General features: G+C 36.8%; 1 protein-coding gene across 1 annotated transcript in view; it reads left to right on the plus strand.

Annotated features, from left to right (window-relative positions):
• The window catches only part of DCC (DCC netrin 1 receptor), a 1232106-nt gene that overhangs the window by 367806 nt on the left and 836869 nt on the right, over positions 1 to 27431 (plus strand). Inside the window, exon 2 of the mRNA XM_012651723.1 lies at positions 1299 to 1619. Coding sequence (XP_012507177.1) covers positions 1299 to 1619 — 321 coding nt within the window. The remainder of the gene's footprint in view (positions 1 to 1298; positions 1620 to 27431) is intronic.

Here is a 27431-nt window from a genome sequence, read left to right on the forward strand (position 1 = left end):
TATAGGTTAATCCCTTATGAGAATATTGATTATATGCAATTCAGGTGCATGTCTTTTGAATGATAGACAATTGGAATGTTTTTACAAAGTACAACTAAAAGTTTTCCCATTACAAAAAAAATTAAGAAAGCTAGCAAAGTTGAGGTTGCCATCCTGAGAAAAATGAAGGCTAAAACATAATTTAGGGGATATTTTTGAAGAAGTAAAATACTGCTACAAATAATAAAGGGCTCTTATCAGAAAATGTTCGTCTGTTCTGCATTTTCACACAAAGTGGTTCTGGAGAAAATGGGATTAAACAGCAGCAAGGAAATTCAATTAGACTCTTAAAAATGATTAAATATTGAAAACAAGATACCAAGGGACATTGTAAAATCTCTAGCCCCAAAGATTATTCAAAATGAAATTGGAAGTAATTTGACTTGAATGACTCAGGTATACACCTGTTTGAGCTAGGGTGGGTGGAATGACCCACCCCAAGACCTTTTCAAGTTCTTTAATTTAACAGCCAAGTGTTCTATCAAATGCTACTTCCAGCCCCCGCCAAAGAATATACTTTAATTATGATATATTTGCTTCATGCCCTCAAGATTCTTAAATGACTTTCTATTTCTCCTGTTGATTCTTTATGTTCATTTATGTTTATGGGAGAAAAAAAATCCAACTTAGATTTCCAGGCTCATGAGAAACATTTGGATGGAAATTAAGACACTTGAGGGATTTGTGATTTTAGGCAGCAGTTTTATTGACTTGCTTCTGCAAGTGGGATTTACCTATTTTAAGACCCACCTGAGTTTTATTCTAAATAGCTTTCTAACACTGTTCAGAGTCGATTTTTATTTTTATAAAAAGCAATTCTGAGTAGATTTTTTTTTAAAAAAATGGGTGCTATAATCTGAATAAAGGGATAGAAACAGTCCCCTAAATTGTAGATACCCACATTACTAACTACTGCTACTTTAAAATATCTAGTTTTATTTGGAAAATATTAGCTTTTTTCTGTCTCAATTTGCAAGTCCTGACTGATTCATAGTGATAGCCATGCCTACATTTACATGAATTCTTAATTTCTCATAATATTACTTGTGGAGCCAATTGTTTCATTACTTTTGTTTACCTCAGCTGGGTACTTTTTCACTTGTTTAACATCATATCCATGATTTTAAATTTCTTTTATTCTTGGACTTTTTCAAAGCTCCTAGCTTTTTTGAAAAAGTTTGATAAAGGAAAAACAGGGAATCTAAGCTTGAGATTTATTTGAATATACGAACACATTTCCCTGTGCTCTGTTGTTGCAGGTTTCCAAATTAAAGCTTTCACAGCTCTGCGCTTCCTCTCAGAACCTTCTGATGCCGTCACAATGCGGGGAGGAAATGTCCTCCTCGACTGCTCTGCAGAGTCCGACCGGGGAGTCCCAGTCATCAAGTGGAAGAAAGATGGCATCCATCTAGCCTTGGGAATGGATGAAAGGAAGCAGCAACTGTCAAATGGGTCTCTGTTGATACAAAACATATTTCATTCCAGACACCACAAGCCAGATGAAGGACTTTACCAATGCGAGGCATCTTTAGGAGATTCTGGATCAATTATTAGTCGGACAGCAAAAGTCGCAGTAGCAGGTCAGTGGATTCTTCTTTCTCTTCCTCCTCCTTCTCCATCTCTTCTTCATATTCCTTTTCTGCGGGGGAGGGGAGGATAAGAAAATAATCTTCGCAAAAACAATTTAAATTTTTAATTGACAAATAATAATTGTGTATCTTTATGGGGTACAATGTCGTGTTTCAATATATGTATACATTGTAGAATGATTATAATTAAGCTAATTAACATATTCATTACTTCACATACTTATCATTTTTTTGTGGTGAGAACATTTAAAATGCACTCTCTTAGCAATTTTGAAATATACATTACATTATTATTAACTGTGGTCATCATGCTGTGAGGTAGATCTTAAAAGTGTATTTCTCCTTTCTAACTGAAACTCTGTACCCTTCGACCAACATCTCCCCATTCCCTACCACCCTCACTCTCCCAAGCCTCTGGTAACCATCATTCTACTCTTTACTTCTGTGCTGGTGACGCTTTTAGAGTCCACATATAAGTGAGATCATGCAGTATTTTTCTGTCAGTGCCTGGCTTATTTCACTTAGTCTAATATCCTGCAGGTTCATCTATGTTGTCACAAATAACAGGATTGTCTTCTTTTTAGTATGGTTGAAGAATATTCAATTACATATATGTGTGTGTGTGTGTGTGTGTGTGTGTATACATATATATCCCACAATTTTTTTTTTATCCATTTATTCATTGATGGCCATTTAGGTTGATTCCATATCTTGGCTATTGTGAATAATGCTGTAGTGAACATGGCAGTGTAGATATCTCTTCCACACACTAATTTACTAATCTCAATTCCTTTGGATATATACCCAGAAGTGGTATTGGTGCATCATATGGTAATTCTACTTTTAGTCTTATGAGGAACCGCCATACTATTTTCCATAATGGCTGTACTAATATATATTCCTACCAACAATGTACATTTTTAAGAAAAAAAGAAAGATGTAAAGAAATTCATGTTTATTCCCTCATGGTCTTGACTGTCTTTTCTCCTTAAATTAGCTTAGAAAACAGTAGGAGGAACTCAACCACCAGCATAGCATTATGAGATTTTAAAAAACAAGGCTCTCTCAAGTTGATTTATGCTTATGTCTAAGGGAGGACTTTTCATCAATAGAAAAATATTAGAAAAATCATTTCCTAATTAATTTCATTTTACAGCTTCATTAATGCTAAGCTTTTGTGGAGTCAATTTATTTTGCCTTCAGACAAGTGAAGTTTATTTTAATTATAATGGCATGACCTACAACATATAGATCTCAAGTGAGAAATAAAAATTACCACTAGTGCTTCCAAATGTCTTGATGCCTGGTAACATGTTGGCTCAACAACTGTGTGGTAAGATGAACAGTTTTCCTTTTTATCTGGATACATGGAATCACGTAGACCCTGACAAAACAGAATTGAATATTCTGGAATCCATGATATTGCTATTTTTTTCCCCACTATGGTTAGAAGGCAGCTCTCATTATTTCTTTTGGCCCCTGCAATGTTAAACCTGCAGGGAGAAGAATCAGATTTTTACTTGTTTCTATAATGATTTAACTAAAAAATGGGCTGTGATTTTATCTTTTTAAATTTTGGTATGGACCATAAAGCAAGGTAAATGGATCCAACCTGAAATAAATTTAAGCTATCAAATGAATAAACAGATTTGAAGGGCTACTTTCAACTTAGTCTTTAGGTCTTAGTTTTAAACACACACACACACACACACACACACACACACACACACACGCGCGCACACACACACACACACACACACACAATAGGCTGTTATTCATTTATTTTTTTCCAGGTCCCATTTATTTGTATAGTGTCATGTTGGAAGACTGATCAGAACGAGAACTCATTTTTCAACAGTAACAGCAACTAGGACAATCGGGCAGGACCACCACTCTCCCATAGACTCTTCTAGTGATGGTTCAAGAGAGCTGTAACCTGAAAGAGGTGATTTTGTCTGGTGGGACTGTAAAAAATTCGATCTCATAGTTATGCAATCAGTCCTCAAGTCCAGCTTCAAATCACTCTTTTGTGGCTTCTTTTTCTCACTAAGGGCTCTTTTGTAGACGATTTTGTCCCCCCAAAATTCATGTGTTGAAATCCTAAGCCCCAGTGGGATGGTATTAGGCTGTGGGGCCTTGGGAGGTGATGAGGTCATGAGGGTGGAGCCCATATGAATGTGATTAGTCCCCTTATAAAAGGGACCTCAGAGAGCACTCTTGCTCTTTCTACCACGCGAGGATAGAACATGGAGTCGGCAGTCTGCAGCCCAGAAGGGGGCCCTCACCAGAAACCACTCGTGCTGGCACTCTGATCTCAGGCTTCCAGCCTCCAGAACTGTGAGAAATGAACATCTGTTGTCTATAGGCCACCCTATAGCAGCCTAACTGCTTTGTTATAGCAGCCCAAACTGACCCAGGCAGATTTTTTTATATTCAGTTAAACTAGATTTCACCTCAGCAAAGATGGCCTGGTGGGCAGGGTCCTCAGCCAGAGGCAGAGTGGCCAACAGTTCTGGTTTATTCTGGACTGACCTGCTTTTAGCACGTGAAAGTCTCATGTCTGGGAAGCTTCTCAGTGCCAGGTAAAAATGAGGATGGTTGACCCTGATCATGAAAACCACGGCTATAAGCTACCTGGACTTTAGAGTGATACATGAAATTTGATTGATGAGGATAAAGTATAGAGAGGACTGAAAGTTAATTACGATTGATTAAGAGGAATCAGTGGAATACGTGCTATGGATCAGGCAAAAGTTGCTTTCCCGGAATGCTCCGAATGAAGTGGAAAGGGTGCAATTTGACCTTCTGTCATTACAAAATTTCTGGCCTTGCAGATCCCACCTGTCAGGTGTCCACAATAACCAAAGTAGTTCCGCAGATTGGCGTGAATCGGACTGACATGTTGATGCCTTGCTATGAAAGGCAGCTGCACACACGCTGTTAATGAAAATGGCCTAATATGTTGCCATTTCAGTTTTCCTGCAATCTAGATTCACTTTTACGTGTTCTATCTTTCGATGGTGAAATGAAGAATGATTCCTTCTCTGTGAGATATTAAAATAAAGCGGCTTGGACTTTAGTATTCTGTACAAGGATAGGCTCACAGATTCAGTCACTGAGTTACAATCTAATATTAGATTGTATCATTTCAAGGCAATAAGGCCGTTCACAGCATTTTAAACACTTACCGTGCTGTTTGGCAACACAGAAAATACATCAGTGTTATGTCTGCTGAGGTTAAGATTGCCAAACCACTAGAATTCACAAAGGGCATATATCTTCCTTGTAATAAAGACCATGGACCTGATTTAATCTCATTTTTAAAGCATTAGCAGTCAATAAACCAGTCACCACTAAAAGTTAACAGTCGGCTTTGCTTGGCAGAAAAAAAAAAATCTATTCTGTACCCTCAGGTGCAATGTAGAGCCCATTTAATATAATGCCCATCTCCCATTTTTGCTTTCTCAAAGTGTCTTTTGATCAAAAGAAGTGTGGCAAATGAAACCTGTCCTTTATCAGTCAGCACATTTTATGCAATGATCTTGCCATGCCCCATTCATCCTATTTTCTAGCAACCTCTCAAGTGCTCTTTAAACCCTGAGTGCACACTTGGCTGGAGAGGGAAGGAGAGTAAGAAAGATAAACGAAGGGCTACCATCCCATCCAACATCTTGTTAAAAGTTGCAGTGTAAAAAGCTACTGACGATCAGTATTTCTGGTTATTTTGAGTTCTGTGAGTAAAGAATGCTTGGGCTGTTAAGTTTCCATTTGAAAACAACTTGACCATCCTGGGTGAGACTTGGGAATTTCATTTTTACTCAATTAGCTCTAGTCTAAAATGCTATACATTTTCTCTGCTGCATATTCCTTTGTTTAGCCCTCTAGACTGAGAACAGCTTGAGGAGGGAAACAGAGCTGAATGTTATTTATCTACAAAGCTTCTCCTATCACCTCCTCCACTCCGTATCTAGCAAAGCATCCGTCCTGTCATATTTAGTAGAAGAGAGTTGTCTTACCAGTGAAGACATGGGGCTTTATGCCATATATGGAGAGCTTTCAGCTGTTGTTATTTTCCTCTACCCTTTTCCTTCTTCTCTCCCCCCAACCCCTTCTTCCTCTTCTTCCTTCTTCTCCTCCTCTTTCTTCTTTATTGGACTTGAATGGATTAGTTAAATTTACCTACATACGTACATATAGAAACATATTCTTGAGGGACTGAGTTATAATAATTTGCTTTATATCACAATAGTCTATGCATTAATTAACTATTGAAGACTTTGGGATTAGAAAGTGGGGTGTGCTGGGATATTCATATGCCACTTAAAAAGAAAAGGCATGCACTATTTCCTCTTTCCTTCTCTAACTCTTAATGTCAAGACAAACTTGCATCTGGCCAAGCACATCTCTGCTACTCCAGATGTTGCCAGCTATCTGAGCCTCTGGATTTTCTTCTGTTCAACAGATGTAATAATAACCTGTCTCCTAAGCCTGTGGTGACTTTTAAATAACATCTAGGATGTGAAGCTCTAGTGCAGAGTAGATTCTTATTCAAGGACAGCAGTAGTATAAACAGACCTAAAGATAGCCATTATTGTGTTATTGCAATTATTATATTAGGAACTTTCAATATCCCCATGTGATAATGCAAGACATTTTTTTCTAGGGGCAGAGGGAATGAAATATAGGCAACAAATCCTGAGCTTCACATATTAAAATCTTGGATCAGATATCTCTTTGCAATCTGTGAACATAAACTAGCATGCCTGAATTGAGTCTTCAAAAAGTTTAATCCATGCAGTTTTTTGGCAAGCAGTGCCAAAATCTGTCTGATTAAAAGAAATATTTTTGACCAGTGTTGATCTACTATTATGTCAATGAAGCCAATTCAGTTTGTACTGACCAGACCAGGAGTTCTAGATGGAGCAACTACTGCAGTCATTTAAGGAACAGATGATAGGCACTCTTCTCAACCTCCTTAATCCCCTTTCAACTGAAAAAGGTTCACTGAAGCTGGTTCATGAGAGTTAGCTGGTCTAGACTGGGGGTTTGACCATAACCACCCACCTCCTACAGGGGAAAAATTAATTCCAATATGTAAGAAGACCAGATAACAACGGAGCTTCTATGAATGATCACAAAAGTCCCATTTTATTTTTTCTGATACAGCTTTGACCGCCCATCTACCCATCTGCACACCTACCTACCCACATAGCTACTTGCTACTCACTTGACCTGCAGGCTCTAAGCAGCACAGTTGGAATCTAAATGATACTTTTGCTTTTATTTTCCAGAATATTATGGGGGTACAAACATTTTGGTTACACATAATGCCTTTGCCTCGCCCAAGCCAGAGCTACAAGCGTGCCCTTCCCCCATACAGTGCGCTCCACATCCATTAGTTGTGAGTTTACCCACCTCCACCATCCTCTTCCCACCTGACCAGCACCCAGTGGATGTTACTACTATATGTGCACATAAGTGTTGATCAGTTAGTACCAATTTGATGGCGAGTACATGTGGTGCTTGTTTTTTCATTCTTGTGATACCACTATAATTTGGATATTTTCTTCTAAAATGAGAAGATTTTGCTATCATAGGTATATATTTAATAATGATACATGATAAATCTCTCCTAAAGAACAGAGAGCATATAATTTGAAAAATAAGCTCATAAATAGTCTTTCTAGGAATATAATTTTTTTTTTGATCTTTGTAAGTGGTTTTACAATTCAGGCCAAGTTTGCATTTTTTGTTTTCCTTGCTTCTCGAAAATCAAGAAAATAAAAGGCCAACTAAATTGCATTTCCTTGTGTTGTTATTTCATTCAGGGCATATTTTTTTCTTCCTTATTACAATAGATGTTTCAAGATGCAAATTGTCACACTCTGCTTTTAAATAACACAGGCATTATAATTAAAATTCCCCTGTGTTTAAAAAAAAAAAAAATTACTTACTTGAGGAGTTCTTTCAGTGGATTCTCTTCCAAAATGCCTCCCATTTAAATGAGTTATGAAATAATTAGTGAAACCATATTATGGTGAGAGAAGCTGGAATGAAGCATTTTGTGAAATGATAGCCTGACCTTTATGTTCTTACTTAAAAGAAAGCAGAAAAAAAAAAAGAGCTTGTCTGAAGAGAAGGGAGAATAAACCACATTGCCTCAGGTCACTCAAATACTATATGAAGGAAACAGCAAGAAAAATGTTCATATTCCTTCTCTCTACAGGAGCAAATACAAGAATTTTGCCTAGAAGGTCAAGTTCATCCAGAGAAGCAGTTTGGAAAATGTATCCCAGGGCCCTTGAATATTTTTAAAATTCTATTTGGGAAGGTTCAGTTACAGAGCAAAGCTTTTCATTTTACACTGATAGGAATGTTGTTTATTTTCAAATGACGAGCAGGAGAATAAATTGTTCTGACTCCATATTTCTTAATGATCTTAATTATCCTCATCTAGCTAAATGTTTCTATTGTTTTGTGGTTAACACATGAGAGAGAAAGAAAATATAAGGAAGAAATGTGGTGTTTTAAGTAACTGCTGCATGTGTGCTGATCTTATCATTTTCCTTTAATTTTATTGCCAAATGAAACTGGAATACAGTAATCACCAATATTGTCCCAATGCCTATGTTTCTACATACCCCCTCCAACCTCAACTTAAATAATTTCATTTTAAAGTGTAAGATTTTAGTTGGCTCCTTCCTATGCCAATTAACTATGCAATAAAATTAAAATAGAAATGTATTCCTAAAAAATATGCAGAGTGGAAAGACATCTTCTACAGTATAAAAATTACAATAGAGAACTTGACAGGGCTTTTTATGGTAGAAACATCAACAAAATAACTTTTAAAAAAAACCTTCCAACCTTTCATTTCCTTTTCTTTGTTATGAATTCTAATTCATGTGACAATGGAAATAGCTAATTATTCATTCCAAATTTAATCAGTATCTTAAGAGCACTGTTCTTTTATTCAACTCTTAAACTATCCAGAGTGCAATTTTGCTAGTACTGTAATGAAAATGAAGGAGTAATATCTAAAATAACTCAGTGATAGTAACCAAAAATTCTTTTCAATTTTAGAATACCTCTTTGGAATACAAAAACTTAATTTTCTTGATAAATGTCAGGCTAACAAAGATTTAAATCATAGTAATAATGTAGGGAAGAAAAAAGTAATATCTTTTCCTCACCCATCACAAGGATATGGCTGACACCTCTGTGACGAAAGACAGATTAACAAGAGAAAAGCATAAGAAATTTATTTAACCAAAATTTTACGTGACAAGGATCCTTCAGAAATGAAGACCTAAAGATTCAGGAAAAAACTATACTTTTATACTAAGTCTTATGAAAAAAGCAGATAGTTGTGAAGAAATATGAATGAATAAAAAGAGGTATGATCTAATGGTAATAAACTAGGGGAATTCAGCAAGGCTGTTTGTTCAGATTCTTTTCTGTGTCTGTATGATATCCCTCCCCTCTAGGTATGAGGCAGGACTCTTGTCATCTGAGGATCTTACGACCTACTATTAGGGGAGATAGATCAGAGAATTTGGTTATGGATAGCTTTCATACAGAAAGATTGGAGAAGCTCAGAGAGTGACCTCCAAGCTACCATATTTTGAGGTAACATGTCCTAACCCCATCATTAATAGATAGATTAGGTATAATTAAATTTCTGTTTAAATAATGACTGATAATAACTTTAATAAAGCACTTTTATCTTTAGGAATCTATCTCTGTACTGATTTTTCCTATTATGTTATATCCATGGTAAAATTTATTATTTAAATTCAACATTGTATAAAGACTATTGAATTAAGACATTTATATTAGATAAGACTTTTCTCTACAAAGTAAAGAGACATTCAAATCTACAGAGTTTTCTTGAACTGAATAAATTAGCAAGAGGGAATCATGGAAAATTTCAGTGCGTACAGTACCTAAATCATCTTAAACTTTTTCTGTCTTGATCAGCAGTATATATAGATAAAAGTACTGAATGCAATTAGTGAACACAATTACTCTTCTCCCTTTAAGAAGTTATTGTTAATAGTCTGATTTTGTATTTATAATCTATATAACAAGCGGTCTAATCCAATGGTCATTTCTCCTAATTGTTAAATATGTCCATTATTTGGTAGAGGTAAGAGTTAGTATAAATCCACGAAGGAGCTACATAGTCCTGATGTAGCAAATAAATTGTGTTGGTCCTTAACCAATGAGTTTAGCAAAAAAATAAATAAATAAAATAATGATGACACATATTTTGGATAGCAATTAAATAATAAGAGTAGGTCCCATATTTATCTCTTCCTTTCATGATATACTGGAAATGAACACACACACACACACACACACACACACACACACACACACACTTAGACACATACCCATATTCACGCATACAAACGGCAGTGACTCCCAGTGCTGTAGCCCAGAGTTCTTTGGAAACTTCCTATTAAAAGACAAAGCTTTAGCCCCAAAGGCTGGAGTATTTTCCACTGAAAATTCTGGTTTGAAAACTCCCGCAGCCTCTAACGAGCAGTTCTTTTGTACACATAATTCATCAAAGGTTCTTAACTGGGGCTTAGCTCTAAATGCAACTCAGGTATCTCTAATTGGACCATATGGAGCTTTGGGGTTCTAATTTCTGGAGGGCAGTTAAGCCCCAAGGTTTGATTTCTCAGAGTAGCATTCCTGACTCAGAATCTCAATGGGCATGGGTCAGAGAGTAATTGCATTTAAATAGTTTTATAGATACCAATATATATGAGATATGGGGATGCATGAATGGATCTGTATTCTGGATCTGTATTGTCTGCATATTTCCTATTACAATCTCTAAGCGATTGGGCTTATGCCATTTACATCTTAAATAGGTTACCCAGAGTTATTTAGAAATAAATAGAGAACATAAACGCAGTCATTCACATGCTTTTTTATTTAGATGGCTCTCCCTGTTTAACTCTCCATGACTTAAACTTATTGATGACTACCACACTCATAAAATCAGCTTTTGATTTATAACCCTGTACTACTACTGTTCTATTACACACATTTTTAAAAATTGCTTTTTACCAAAAAAAAAAAAAATTAGTTTTATTGTAACCCTGAGGCTTTACCATCCTTAAAAATGTCTACCTGTTAGGTTCATTTACTGAGATTTTACCTGGAACATTTCAACTTGAAGCCTATTTAAGAAAGTGTGTTAAAGGTTAATAAAGACTATATAGCTTCAACATTAAATTTCAGTGCTGGTTGATTTTATTGGATTGGATTTTTGTGGCCCCCTTACAAGGGAATTCATCTCCAAGGGCTGGAACATGACATAAAAAATAATTAGTATTTCTTTGATGCAGGCAGTAGTTCCAGGGGCATCCTCTGGGTCCCACAGTACGTGGGGCACCCCATGAGCTGACATTGTGGCTATTTCCATTTAGATCCCAGCCCAGGAGGTGCCTAGGTTTGGAGGATGGAATTGCAGATAAAATAAATGTTCCTGTAGCCCCACCACTTCCCTAACATACAGTTTGCATATATCTAGGATTTGTTTATTTGCTTATTTGTTTTTATTGAGAAATGGTTTGTATACCATAAAATTTATCCTTTAAAAGTATGTAATTCAGTTGTTATTAGAATATGCGTAAAGTTGTGCAATCATCACCACTAATTCCAGAACATTTTCATCACTGCCATTCCCCCTTCCTCTCATGCCCTGGAAACACTAATTTACTTTCTGTCTTTATTATTTGTTATTAACATAAATGAAATTATTTAATTATCTTATAAATATTATTCTGTGGCTTGTTTCATTTGCTTAATAATGTATCTTAGACATCTTTCTATATTTGTTCTTGCAAATCAGTCTCATACTTTTTAATTCCTGCGTAGCATTTCCTGATTTACCATTCATATATTGGTAGCTATTTTATTTGCTTCTAATTTGTTTTTTACTTTTGCTAATAATTGTGTTAATGAATATTCTTGTATTTAGTGGATACTGTTTTGTGCATATCTTTGACAAGTTCTCTAAGACAAATGCCTAGCAATATGTTAATAATTGCTGAGTCAAAGTGTTACCGAGAGCTTGGCACTTGTCCTCCAGGCCACGTCAGAACGAGAACAAGAGGTTTGAGGAGAAGGAAAGAGACGTTTATTACTTTGCCAGCAAAGGAGGAAAATGAGACTCTCATCTCAAAAAATCCAACTTTCTTGAACATAAGCAGAAATACAGAGCTTTTAAAAGGAGGATGCTTAGTTCTAGGCTATTGTTATTAATGATTCTAATGATTCTAATCATCCCATCTCTGCCAAATACAAAGCCTGTGACCTCCCACAGCTAGGAGGCCAGTACCTGGCCTGGGATGGCTGAGCTATCTCCTGTAACACAAAGAACAAAGACATTCACCTACCCTCCTGACCACCTGCCTGAGACAGGGACGCAAGCCAGGCTGCAGTTCCCAAAGGGAGTGGGGAAAGTTTTAAAGAGACAGAAAATATTTTTGCCTTTTTTTCTTTTTTTTTTTGAGGCCATTCCCTCTGTTATAAAAGGATATGATCATTTTAATAGATACTGGTACATTCAAAAGCATTTCGTTAGCCTGTACCTAAATATCAGAAGCCAGGATTTGTTTTACTGCCATTGACTGAGCAAATAGAGTTGGTGTTTCCTTAACTTAAAAACTTCACTGAAGTCTGCTGCTTACTCCAATAACAATAGTGTGAAAAGAAAATCAAAGTCTCAGGGCCACCCCCAACTCCTTATGCAAATGGAAAGGTAAAAGCCTCAGGCATCTGTGAAGAATCATTCATTACAGAAATTCCTTGCTAACCTCCCATAAACAAGGACATGCAAATTGTACCTATGTCTAGCACCTAAAACTAAAGCCTATTCAGTTCCACACTAATAATGAATTGCAAGTTTATCTTTACAGATAACAGAACTGACAACACAGAATCAGACATTCTTACCCAAGTGCGTCTGCATAATCAACGCTTCCTTCACTCTCTCTTTCCCTTCTAATATTCTCCTTATTTTATGTAAAATGTAGATTTCCTGGCCTCACAAAAATACAACCACTTTGCTTCATCATTCCCCTCCTCCTGTTTTTCCTTCTCTCTGTCTGCCTTTAAATGCTGAAGGTTCCAACTTCCCCTTCGGAAAAACAGCCACAGCTGTCTGCAGTTTGTGTTTTCCCAGGCACGTCCTCAAAATCTTGGCTTCATAAACCCTACATTGATAGAGATTTTTGACTCAGTCATTTATTTGGGTGGACAGTAGTGCTACATTGACACTGTTTATGAACAGCCAGAAGCATTTACCAGAGAGAATCTTTATTACAGCAACCTAGAGGAATGTACCTCCTTGGGATCCTAGAGTTCTCCTGCACTGATAAGTGTCTCTCCTGCTTTCTGTGAAAGGGAGCTTTTGGTAGATATCACTCCATGAACTAACTTTGGGTTGAGGTTATCCTTCAGTGCTAACTAGAATTTCCATGCTCTGTATATACTATCAAAATGGCACTGAGTTATATTAGCGCAGCATAGAAGAATGAGAACTCTTTCTAGTGGCCTAAACACCCTTCAGTGTCTGACCCCTGCTTTCACCTCTCGCCTCATTTATAACCAAATCCATACTCGTCTCTTCGGTTTTTACATCAGTTTGCTAAACAAGTGTATTCTGGTGTCTATGGCTTTGCACATTTTATGCTGCGTGTCTTACTTTCTCACTCATCATACTAACTCTTGCCTCTTTTTAAGACTCTATTCTTGCAGCCCACTTTCAGGAATCTTTCACTGAACCCCTAGGCTGGGAGAAGCTCCGTCCTCTTTGTGCTCACAGTAACCTGTGCTTCCCCCTCTCATAGCATGGAGCATATTTTATCCTTATGCTCCTAGAAACACACAACTCCTCCACTGGTCAATGACTTCATGAAGACACGGACCATGTTACATCTGCCTTGGCTTCCCTAAGCAGGCAGGCAGACTCTTTAGAACCTGGTTAGTTGTATGGTGTAACATAGTGCTTGGGAGCATGGGCTTCAGAGCCTGCCAGCCAGGACTTTGCAGCCTATCTCTAGCCATTCACTATTTCAGACAACTTGGGTCATCTACGGAAATGTTCTGGGCCTAGTTTTTCAAATAAACGAGGCTGGGGCGCAGTGTCAACCTTAGAAGGTTATTGTGAATATTTCCAAGTAACGCTTAGCAGAGGGCCTGGAACATAGTAAGAGCTCAATAAATGAACCTTATGGAAAACAGAGAATTAGGGTAATAGCAGAGATTCCCTAAGTACCTTGCAGTACTTAGGGAAGCCCTCCTTTTCTCTGTGGGGACTCCTGTCCTGTGCCCTGCTGCTCTGTGAGCATCTGGCCTGTTTCCCACGCAGAGGTTTGCCCTTCCCTGTCCAGATGGGCCCTGGGCAAACATGTGAGGTTATACGTGCCTCCTTAAAGTTCTCAGCACCAGTCCTGTAGGATCAATACTTCTGCCTGAAGTAATCAGGATTATTAAAATAATGTACTGTACTAGAAAGTACTTGGATAATATTCAGGGTTCTGATTTTATTCTTTGACGATATTGAAACATACCATTTAAATCTCATTTAGTAAAAGTCAGATGTAAAGTTTGGCATGGCTTTGAAGAGTTTTTTCTGGACCACAAAACTTGGGAATCTTTCATTTTCTCCCAGGAAGTCATGTGAACTGCAAACTGGCCAGTTACCCCAGTTGGCCTTTAACATATCATGAAAGTAAATGGTTATTAAAGACACAAAAATGTTATTTAATACTAGGGTTAAGAGGCTCATGCTAATGGTGGCTTGAATTAACAGCTATGTTTTCATATAAATTTTGATTATTTATAACTGACTTAGAAAATTATCCCCCATTTTATGTTAGTTGGCCACTTGTGTTAAAAAATGCAAGCAGTTATCCAGTTTTGTCAGAGGGTCTAAATTTGTTTCTTCTAACATTAAGCTACCTTTTCTAAGTCTTATTTTTTTCCCTCAATTTTGGGTAAATACCTATAGTACAAGTGCTTCTCTTCAAAAAAGGCTTTTTGAAAGGCTTTTCCTAGAAAATATTTTCATAATTGGCATTATTTATGTTGCCTGTGTAGTTACGTAAATAATTTCAGCCTTTTCTCCACCAGTACTCTTATAACTTAGCATGCCTTCAGAAAATGTGAATACGATTACAAGATAATGCTACCCCAATAAGCATTTTTGTGCTCTGGAAAGAAAATATGAGTGCAAGGTTGATAATGTTCATGAGGCCCAGTGACAAAAACAAGGATGTTTATAAATTAAATAGCACTACAAATGGCACCATAGTTTGGAGGAGAAAAGCAATTTGGTGAAGTGAAAGATGTTAAATGTTTTAATTTTCTTCTATGCCAGTAAAATCTTGTAAAACAAGGTGACATATTAAATTTTCTATACTACAGTGGCTCTAAGAGCCTGTCAACATTTTTATTATAAACCCTATTCTCAGAGCTTTATAACTCAGCTTCAAGAATTCACTCTGGCTTGACATTTGGAGTGCGAGGTCTTACCTGAGGAACATGTGTTTCACATGTTTTAAAAATTATGAGTTTATCCATTTCTCAGTTTATAATGAGTAACCTTTCATACATTTTCACCAGGCTGCTATGCCTCAGAAATTGGAGGCAGAGATCAGACATGGGGTAGGTCGCCAGTGGGGGAAAAATCTACAGATATGTTCAACATATAGGTCAGGGCTGCTGATTTTCATTACTGAAACTCACGATCATACTAACCACTCAGCTGATCATATAGAAAGCAAAGAGCTCGACTACAATGCCATGAATGTTTTAGACTAGACTTTGTGCTATCCAAGGAAGAAATTGTTCAAAATCTCTACTGACAAGAGACAAGATCCTGATTAATTGCAGAATTCTTAGTCCCCAGTCTTTATTTCAACATTGTATTATTTTATGGATAGCATATGACCTTTCCCTAAAGATTCACAACATTCATTCTAATCTTGCTGGTTTATTGTTGAGTGTTCTCTCTGTGTGTGTATGTTTGTGTGTGTGTGTGTGCATGGTTATTTCCCCTTTTCTATCATTACTCAGCACACAGTAGGTCTTCAGTCAATATTATTCAATAATATAGCCATCCTCTTAATACTTTGAAATATCTGCAGTTAAATCTCCTCAAGATTTAGTTTTTGGAAAGTAATTAGAAAAGAGTGAGGGAGAAATAAACAAGAAAGCAGCAAAAGAAAAAATACCTGTTGCCATTTGGTATCAGGTTTTGAAATATCTTAAGGACTACCCTGTATGGCTTCCCAAAAGGATCCAAATGTGGGCTGTCTAGGAAAAAAAAAAGGAATTCCTTCGACAAAAGTATGATATTAAGTCTTCAGTTCTAGCTTGTTTCAGGAGAATTCTAGAAAATTCTTGGTATGCGTTCAGCATTATTCCACTTCCAGCTAATTGTGTTACATTTTTATATGGCTATCAAATTCATATTAAAATGTGAGAAACACCAAATGTATACTCTCAACACTTGTTTCCATTGTGTGGGAACCGACATTGTAGCAGTTATATTAAATATAATATATTAAAATATTATATTTTGCTTATATTCCTCACAACCATCCTGCACAAAGTGTTCCTCAGAAGGAAACTGAAGTTTAAATAATTTGCTCTATAGCTAACTCCCAAGGCAAATTTGGAACCGCGTCTTTCAGATTCCATAGACTTTTTAATTCATCATGCTTTTCTTTATGTGTACAAGGACATCTGTTTCCATTTGTTTTTTTTTAATCAGGATCATGCTCTGCCTAACCCAGCATGTGGCATGCATTTTCCAATGGAAGATGTTAGGGTTTGAAGACCTCCAATTAACAAACAAACAAACAAAAAGTACAAAAGCACTCGAAGTCTTGAAGTACTCTAAGTTTAAACCAAGAAACTTAGAAAAAAAGGAAATTGACTTTGTCTGTTTATCTGGGAGTGAAGTAATCACATCATGAGTCAAAAGACTTTGGTTACTTGTGTAGAGGGACAACCTAGAGGACAGGGATTGGGAGAGTCACAGAATCTTGAATTTACAAAAGATAAAAGTCTGCATGCAGTAGCGAGGGCTTTATTAATGATCTTGAGCTGAAATATTAAAGAATTCAAGGTTCATCTTCCTTCTGCTGTCCTTCAAGGCCCCATGGTCCAGACACCTTTTTCTTCTCTATAGGTGGTTACCAACATGCTGAGGAAGACAGGACAGTCAATGTTCTTAGCCTCTGCTTCACATCAGGACTCTGCAGAGGAAAATTGGTGGCTTTTATTTTTTTTCCATGTTTAAGGAATAATCTGCTTTCCCTTTCAGAGAGCAGCTTTCAAATGCTCCCAAGTTTACTTTCAAGCCTCAGTGGACCTGACTTGCTCCGTGTCATCTGGGAAGAGGTGACTCTTGGGGTCACCGGTTGTCAGAGCCGGTGCATGAGCACAGAACGCATACACAGAATGGCGCATGGAGCAGGCAGGAGGTGGGGAGCATTTTTTTAAAAATGCAGTCAATAAAAATTCTCATTCACATAAAATAAATATTTTCGATAAATTAGTAAGTCGATAACCTAATTATTTTTAGCTCTAGTTAAATTAAATATTTATTCAAATTAAAAGCTCCTTGTTAGCTGACATTGATGATTTCTCTTTTTCCTGTAGATGGTAACTAGCCTCCTTCCAAAGTTGGGGATAGTCTCACTTTTCTCCCCTGTACTCCATGGATAGGCAGTTAAGCTGGAAAATTCCTCTACGTGGAATCACTAGTGAGCTAATATCCAGAACCCAAAGACATTTTAGAGTGTTACACTCTTCCTAATATGAGATGGGGATGTTGTATCGGAAAGATCTCTAACAAAGTTTTCTCTGTGCTATTTTGTCTATTTGAGGGAGGTGGGAATTTCTTTTTTTTTTTTTGGAGACAGAGTCTCACTTTGTTGCCCAGGCTAGAGTGCCGTGGTGTCAGCCTAGCTCACAGCAACCTCAAACTCCTGGGCTCAAGCAATCCTACTGCCTCAGCCTCCAAAGTAGCTGGGACTACAAGCATGCGCCACCATGCCAAGCTAATTTTTTCTATACATTTTTAGCTGTCCAATTAATTTCTTTCTAATTTTAGTAGAGACGGGATCTCGCTCTTGCTCAGGCTGGTTTTGAACTCCTGAGCTCAAACAATCCGCCCGCCTCAGCCTCCTAGAGTGCTAGGATTACAGGCGTGAGCCACCGCGCCCGGCCTGGAGGTGGGAATTTCTGCAATATTAAAAGCCTTCTATACTATTGAACTGTTTTTTGTTTGTTTGTTCCCCCTTCTCTGGTCAGCTCACTCATATTTTCATTAACTTCTAAATTCAGTGCTTTTCAAATTCTGTGTGTATCAGAATCTTTCGTAGGAATTTGCTAAAAATACAGGGCTGAGGCTTTGTGCCACCTCAATGAAGCTGTTTTCTGTATTAGCTCCCTAGGCAATTCTGATACGTGCAGAAGTTTAATATGTCTGTGGTTTCAAGTTTATACAAAATAAAACCATGCTTTGTTACTCTACAATAACCTCTTTTTTTTTTTTTTTCATAATGTAGCTATTTACTTCATGGTACCTTCTTTTTACTTACTATAGGTGAATCCCTTTTGATTACTGGAAGCTATTAACTATCAGATCCTTTTTATTAGAAGATATTATAATGACAAACACTTAGGTAGATGGTAATTTTGTCAATTCATTCTGAACACTCCTTGGTTTGGGAACTTCGTGTTAACTGTTATTCTTTCAAGAATATTCCACTGTACCATGATTAAAAACAGTCAGTAAACCATGAATATCAAGAGAATAATAGCGAGAGGTTTATAAGTGTGCATTGTGGGGCACCAGCAATTTATTTTTCAAAGAGCCTGATTAAATGCATCTCTGTGGATTGCCATGGTTTATGGCAAAAGTGATGTGATGATTTGTGTTAGAGTTTTAATAAGTTTAGAGTTGAAAATTTATTCTGCTTTCAGTTCCTTCCCTTTGGCTGATAGTTAATGTCCAAGGTACTTAATCAGAAAAACTACCATGGGAAATCTATTGAGAATACCATAAAACAAAGGGTAAAAGCACATCTCTAGGATCAGTTTCAGAGCTGGCTGTATTTTCTGCTTAAAGAGATAATAGATCAGGTTAGATAAAGCCCTGTCTTCAAGGAGCTTTCAGTCCAAAAGAGCATAAGATGACAGCGCTTTTGTTTTCCCTGTTTTTTGCGGTTTTGTTGTTGTTGTTTTTCTCTTTCATGGTAAAAACTCAGTGGAAGCTGAAACTTGCCAAGGAAAGTTTTAGCATCTTACCTCTAGTCTCTTGCCTGTAAAGTTTAAGTCATAGTAGTACAGTACACATCTTTCTTCTTGTTGCTTATTCTGGACATTTCTTGCTTAAATACATATCCAAGTGTGTGCAAATATTTTCATTGCCAAGAAGATAAACTGCAAACTGGTCAGTGTCTTGGCATTCAGAGTGGCATGGGCATAGATCCTTCAAGGTGGACTGACTGTATAGCTGTGGATATAATGTCATGATACCTCAAATACTTTATGATTTTAGTGGGAAGAGTACCCCAACACATGCTCTAGGGGCTGCTGGAATGAATAACAGCAACTGGGAAGAACTTTGCAAAAGGAAATTATACATCGAGTGGAAGAGCCTGGATTTAAGGTCATTGGATCCCAGAAAACTATAACCTGTATGTTAAAGTGTATGCTTTCACTTTGTAAGATATCTGAAACTAGGATTCTGGCCTTTCAACTCTTAATGTTGAAGATTTTTTGTCTTACCTGATGAATACATTATATCAGTTTTGTGATCTGAATGTCAGTTAAGTTGGTAGCCAAAGGGAAATAGTCATCCTTGTATTTTATATCATGATGGTTTCCATTTCAAGATGATTTATTCACCAAATGTTTGTTTTCCCAAAAACACTTGATGGAAAACATTGATAGAAAATGTTTACAAGAATTGAAAACCTAAAACCCAAAAATAATTTTTAAAAAATGTGAGAGTGCATATAGACAAAATATTACAACAATCGGGAGAAAGCAGAAGTCATATGCAGGGGGAGATGGAAGAGTCAAGGCTAATGAAGCTGCAGCCAAACATATTTCCCTGTTGATGATCTCCAGCGGTGGTTGTTAAATGTACCAATTTGTAGTTACCAAATTGCTGTGGGACCTGGGAAACCAACGTGGAACAAGAACACCAGATATTTGAGATACTCTGGCTGGTTAGGTATACTGGGGCCTAAAGCCATGGTTCCCGGAGTGTGGTCCCTGATAAGCTGCATCAGTGTCACCTGGAAACTTGTTAAACATGCAAATTATTGGGCCCTACCCCAGACCTACCGAATCAGAGACTCTGGGAGTAGAACCCACCAGTTTGTGTCTTAACAAGCCCTCCAGGTGATTCTGATGCACGCTCAAGTATAAGAACCACTGGCCTAGACCATTCCTAGAAGGATTACAGCCAAGCGTGGCGTTCGTCTGTCTGGCCGAATCTCGAAGGAGCTTGAATCCTGAGAGAAACCCCAAGGTAAGAGGGAGAGAGAGGGAGAGGAGCAAAGAGGGAAATGAAATACACAATTGACTGTCTCAACAGCTATCTTCTTCCCAACTTATTTTGTGCAGAGTACCCAACAAATAGTCATTACTCCCAAGATCAAAAAAGGAAGTATCTTCTCAAAAAACATAAGTAGAGTTAGCATCCTGGGGGAGGTGGGAGTACAAAAAAAGATGAGTCCACTGTTTGAGGGATCTAGAAGAGAAAAGATCTCTTCATTCTGTCATTGAGATGTTCCGAGCACAATAGGGAGGTCCCTGTTCATACACAATAAAGCAGAGTTTGAGACTGACATTCTCCCCAACCCACAGAGAGACACAGGTAAATATTTCTATTGTCTCACACAAATGTAAATTTGTAGCAACAGATTACCAGACATTTTAAGAATTCTTGCAACATGACAAAGAAAGGCAAAGGTGAATAGGAGAAAAAATAAATAATCCCCATATAATTCAAGGAAACAAAGAGAATTTCTAAATAAATACTAATACTCTCAGAGAAACTGGAGAAAACATTGTACATATTCATAAACCAGTAGCAGGAACTCCAAAAAAGAAATAGAGAACAAAAACAAACTCTTAAAATTTTTAAATGTACTAGATTTATAATTGAGAATTTTTTTTAATTATTTTTATGATTTCAGAATATTACGGCAGTACAAATGCTTCGGTCACTTAAATTGCCTTTCCACTGCCCGAGTCAAAGCTACAAGTGTGCCCATCCCCCATAGAGCGAGAACTATGCCCATTAGGTGTGAGTTTACCGACCCCCTTCCCCTCCCTCCCACCTGCTCAACCCCTAATAAATGTTACTTCCACGTGTGCACAGAAGTGTTGATACATTAGTATCAATTTAATGGCGAGTAATGTGGTGTTTGTTTTCCCATTCTTGTGACACTACAGTTAGAAGAATGGGCTCCATCTCCATCCAGGATAATAAAAGAGGTATTAGTTCACCATTATTTTTTATGGCTGAGTAGTACTTCATGGTATACACATATTTTATTAATCCACTCATGGGTTGATGGACACTTGAATTATTTCCACATGTTTGTAATTGTGAATTGTGCTGCTATAAACAGTTGAGTGCAGATGTCTTTTTTATAAAACTTTTTTTTTTTTGTTCCTTTTGGTTAAATACCTAGTAGTGGGATTGCTGGACCAAATGATAGTTCTACTTTTAGTTTTTCAAGGTATCTCCAAACTACTTTCCATGGAGGTTGTACTAGTTCACAGTGCCACTAGCAGTGTATGAGTGTTCCTATCTCTCCACATCCATGCTGTTTGTTTGTTGGGACTTTTTGTTGTTTGGGGACTTTTTGATTAAAGCCCTTCTCAATGGAGGTAAGTGAGATCTCATTGTGGTTTTGATTTGCATTTCCCTGATGATTAGAGATGTTGAGCATTTTTTCGTATGTTTCTTTGTCATTATCTTCTTTTGAAAATTTCTGTTCATGTCCTTTGCCCACTTCTTAATGGGGTTGTTTGATTTTTTTTTTTTTTCATGCTGATTTGCCTGAGTTCTTTATAAATTCAAGTTCTTTATAAATTCAAGTTATCAGCCCTTTATGGAATGTATAGCATGCAAATATTTTCTACCATTCTATAGGTTGCCTATTTGCTGTAATGATAGTTTCCTTGACTATGCAGAAGCTTTTTAATTTGATCAGGTCCTATTTATTTATTTCTGTTGTTGCTGTGATTGCTTTGGGGGTCTTCTTCATAAATTATTTGCCTAGACTGATGTCTATAAGAGTTTTTCCAATATTTCCTTCTAGAATTCTTATGGTTTCAAGCCTTAGGTTTAAGTCTGTTGTCCATCGTGAGTTGATTTTTGTGTGTGTGTGTGTGTGTGTGTGTGTGTGTGTGAGAGGTGCTAGTCGAGGATCCTCTTTCAGTCTTCTACATGTGGCTATCCAATTTTCCCAGCACCATTTATTGAAAGGGGATTCTTTTCCAATTCAAAGTACTCTGAGCTAGTGTTTTCTGAGCCCAACAGGATCCACCAAACTATGCTGTCTCATCTTCACGAATATAAGTCATCATAGAGAGTTGAATTTTATAGTCAATTTCCATTGAATACCTGTTCTATACAAGTGTCATAGAAACCACTGTGAGGGGGTGCCTCACTTTGAGGAGCTAACATTAAAACAGGATGGATGGAAGGAATGTCTCTAACACTGTATTTATTCAGAAGCTACCAATTTCATAGTCTGCCATCTACTTTGTCTTCCAGGCTACAGTGGTTCTTTGTCTCCATTATTGATTGTGGGGAGTTAGATATGCTCCCAGCAAAAAATCGGGTCCCTTAGGTAGGGGTCATTGCAAATGAAAAGAAAATAATAGAAAATGGAAAATAATGGAAATAAAAGAATACACAGAGACGAAGGTATAGTTTTATAGATTTATAAAGATAATAGACAAAGCGGGATGCTCAGGGGTCCTTGGATCTCTCTATCACAAAAGGCCAAGAGTGAAGTTTTACATGGGCATTTAAAGGTACAGTGATCAGTTGCCAGGGGTAACAGATTTACGTAACAGGTAGTTTGTCTTAGGTTAAAAGTTTTTCAAAAGACTTCTTCAGATCCCTTAACTAACTCTATCTACCTACGTGAACAAATGTTTACAAAATCTTTCAAAGACTAACTTCTAAGTTCTAAGGTAAATTTATCGCTTAACAGAAGGGTTAAACAGACATATAGTGGCTCCATACTTTCTTTATCAAGTTATTGTGTATGGAGACAGGTAGTCAGGAGTTTAAGCAGAAACCTTGGGCTAATTGCTTTTAGCCACAGGTGTCTGTCTGTGAAGCGGGCATTCTTTGATCAGCTCTCTTCCCCGTGGCTCCTAGCAGACCTGCTTTGCCTTTCAAAGCAAGTTAGAACCACAGGTGCTGAGGATCTGGGCACCAACCTGGGAAACAGCAGCTACTGATCTTTGAGATGCCCTCCTGACGTGAAACAGCTTTCGATATGCAAACTAACACGTTCACACATTCCTTCAGGGCAAAGCTTGCAAAACTCCTGGCACCGTTTATGTCTCTAATATAGTTATATGAATTTATGGAGCAACAATTGATCATTTTTTCACAATGACATGAAAATTTTATTTACTACTTATGAAGTTTACTAAACAGCTATAGAGGTCTTTGGGAAGAGTATCTGTACTTGAAGTACAGTATTCTATTTTAGCTTTTAAGGCATTTAATTTTATAAATATATTTTTTTTTACAAAGTCCTCATCAATCTATTTATATGTGAAAAGAGCAAAGAAGGCTTACATTGTTTTGTTTTTTTTAAATGCTACCAGGGCATATCTTAAAGTCTGAATGTTTAAACAGAGTCGGTTAGCTGAAGAGAATAACTTTATTCATCACGGAGTGAATATACAAGAAAAAATTTCAGCAATAAGGAACAATGTATTTTTTTTTAAAAAAAGAAAATAATTTCTGAATGATGAAAAGAACCATTTTCCCCATAAAGACAGTCAAGGTAAAATACAATTGAACAGAACTGGGAAAGGAAACAACCTCTTCAGTTAATGCATTTCCAGAGCTAAGCACAAAGATGCTTCCTAAACAAAAGGATCTTTACAAATGAGGGTGCACTTTAGAAAGAGTCTTTTTAAAGGACCCCTATTAAGTTCCTTCAAATACAATGCATTTTAGAGGTTTGGAAAGTAATGATATTCTCTCTAGACTGCCAGGGAGGAGGATGTTTAGTTTTATTGTGAAGGCTTTGGTAATACAGGTTAGTTTGTAGCTTCTGTTTTGAACTAGCCTTTTATGTTACTGAGAGAGATGCTGATAATATTTAGAAGTCAGGGAAGGAAATCTAAGCTTCTATTTCATGTTTTCCACCTTCCTCTCATCTCTTACATTTCCCTTATCAGCCCCCACTTCTGACTTTACATACTCTAGAGCCCAAGTCTATTCCTAAACTCTCTACCTCTGTCCTAACTTTTTGAATTACACCCTCACCCTCTTTTTGCCAAGCACTTGCATTTAATGTCAAATACACAGACCCCTGGATGCCCGTCTTCCATGTGCAGCCTTCTTCCTCCATGTATGTTCTCTGCTATGGTTTACTGCTTGCTGAGCTCCCATGTTTGTGACTGACTGGACCTGGACCAGTAGTTCCCTCCTACTCAGCTTTTCCAGCCTCCCTTGCTCCCCTAAGCAAGCCTCCCTAAGTTACTGCATGAGAGAAACAAACATCTGCAAAGTTTTAATTTTATCCCCAATACTCTGTTAAGAGAGATGTAAATTTCAGAGCAGTTTAGGGGAATTTATTCCCCATTATGCTCCTCTTATAAACATTGTAATTTTAAAACCTGACACTCTACCTAGAAGAATTGGGTGGCAGATTTGCCTAGGAAGGTAAATCATCACTCTTCTATTATATCACGTAACACTTTTGAAAGGCCTAAATGTCTTTGGACAGATGGTGCCCTGTTAGATTCAAGGAAGCGAAAAGCAAGCGACCAGACTGAGTCCCAGTGCGTCAGATGTTTCCAAAAATGTGTCGTATGTCATAATGAAAAACAGACCTGCACTACCAATACTTTCAGAGAGAAAGCAGAGTTTTAGATGCTCTTTAACATTTATATGAAGAAGTGAATAATTATACAAGAAATCCAATTTATATAGGCTGTCAAGTTGAATAAGTTAGACAGTCCTACTCAGTCTTCTTACACAACTGCTATAGAAAGTTTTACATCTCTTTAAACTCTTTGAGGACAATAAACATATGTTTATCCAAAACCAAAAATAATTTATTTTTACTCTTCTACTTTTACAACACAAAGAAAAATCGAAGTACATAAAAATTCTATTACTTCCCATAGTGTAACATAGTTTTAGTCTTGCTATTCACAGGTCTCTAATGTGACCTGAGGCCTGATAACTTCCTATAATTCTTTCTGAGTCTTTATAAAAATTAAATTATGTGCATTGCAATGTTGAGGGGCTTTTATTGTATTTTCTGTAAAAGACACTGTGGTTTTTAAAGATGTCCCCAATACAGTCCTTGCTCTCAGGCATGTGGTAAACACTCTGACTTAACCAGGGTCCTCATGCCCAACCCCTCTGAATACAGGATCTTACTGAGATTCCTTAAAGGTTATACTTCACTGTGCCTTATGGGGCAATATATAATTTTTTATTGATACATAATAGTTGTACATATTTATGGGGTACATGTGATATTTTGATGTATACATAAAATATGTAATAATCAAATCAGGACATTTAGGATATTCATCATCTCAAACATGTATCATTTCTTTATGCTGGTAACATTTCAACTCTTTTAGCTATTTTGAAATATACAATAAATTATTGTTAACTATTGTCACCCTACTTTATTAACCAACACTAGAACTTATTCCTTCTACTAAATGAATTTTACCCATTCACCAGCCTCTCTTCATCCCCCCTCCCCACCCTTCTCAGCCTTTGGTAACCACCATTCTATACTATACTTCCCTGAGGCCAACTGTTTTAGCTCCCACATATGATTGAAAACATGCAGTATCTGTGTGTATGTGTGTGTGTGTGTGTGTGTGTGTCTGGCTTATTTCATTTGACATACTGACCTCTAGTCCCATTCATGTTGCTGCAAATGACAGGATTTTATTCTTTTTTTATGGCTGAATGGTATTCCATTTTGCATATATACCATATTTATTCATTCATTCATTGATGGGCACATAGACTGATTCCATATCGTTTCTATTGTGAGTAGTGCTACAGTAATCATGAAGGTGCAGGTATTCCTTTGACATACTGATTTCCTTTCCTTTGGATAAATACCCAGTAGTGGGATTGCTGGGTGGTATGGCAGTTCTATTTTTAGTTTTCTGAGAAACCTCCATACTGTTTTCCATAACGGCTGTACTAATATACATTCCCACCAATGGTGCATCTCTGCATCCTACCCAACAATTGTTATTAGCTAACTTTTTGAATTCACACACCTATTGGGTGTGCAGTGGTATCTCGTCATGGTTATAATTTGCCTTTTCCTGGTGACTAGTAATATTGCACATTTTTTCATATACTTTTTGGCCATTTCTGTGTCTTCTTTTAAGACATATCTATTTAGATCTTTTACCCACTGTAATGGTATTTTTATTATTTTTGTTTTGTTGTCGAGTTCCTTGTATATTCTGGATATTAGTCCCTAGTCAGATAAATAATTTGCAAATATTTTCTCCCATTCTACAGGATGTTTCTTCACTTTGTTGATTATTTCCTTTGTTATGCAGAAGATTTTTAGTTTAATATAGTCCTATTTGTCTATTTTTGTTTTTGTTGCCTATGCTTTTAATCTTGCCTAGATTAATGTCCAGAAGCAATTCTCTTATGCTTTTTGCTACTAGTTTTATATTTTTGAGTCTTTGTTTTAGGTTTGAATCCATTTTGAGTTGATTTTTGTATATGAGTTGATTTATGTATTTATTTCTGGGTCCTCTATTCTGTTCCATTGGTCTATGTGTCTGTTTTAAGTCTAATACCAGGCTTTTTTGGTTACTATAGCTTTGTAGTGTATTTTGAAGTCAGATAGTGTAACGCTTCCAGATTTGTTCTTCTTACTGAGGATTGCTTTGGCTATTCAAGGTCTTTTGTGGTTCCACACAAATTATGGGATTGTTTTGTCTATTTCTGTGAAGAATATCATTGGTATTTTGATAGGGATCTCATTGAATCTGTAGATTGCTTTGAGTGGTATGGTCATTTTAACAACATTCTTTCAATCCATCAGAATGGGATGTATTTCCATTGGTTTGTGTCTTTGATTTCTTTCATCAGTGTTTTGTAATTTTGTTGTAGAGATCTTTCACCTCCTTGGTTATATTTATTCCTAGGGCTTTTTTTCCTCATAAATGAGATTGCTTCATGATTTCTTTTTCAGCTATTTTGTTATTGGTTTATAGAAATACTACTAATTTTTTGTATGTTGATTATTGTTTCCTACAACTTTACTGAATTTATCAGTTCTAAGAGTTTCTTAGTAGAGTTTTTAGGTTTTTCTATATGTAAGATCATATTGTCTGCAAAGAAAGACAATTTGACTTTCTCTCTTCCAATTTGGGTGCCTTTTATTTATTTCTCTTGCTTGATTGCTCTCAGTAGGACTTTTAGTACTAGACTGAATAGGAGTGGTGAAAGTGGGTATCCTTTTCCTGTCCCAG

The sequence above is a fragment of the Propithecus coquereli genome, unplaced genomic scaffold, assembly GCF_000956105.1.
Source record: "Propithecus coquereli isolate 6110/MARCELLA unplaced genomic scaffold, Pcoq_1.0 Scaffold37, whole genome shotgun sequence".
In the NCBI taxonomy this organism is placed as follows: domain Eukaryota; kingdom Metazoa; phylum Chordata; class Mammalia; order Primates; family Indriidae; genus Propithecus; species Propithecus coquereli.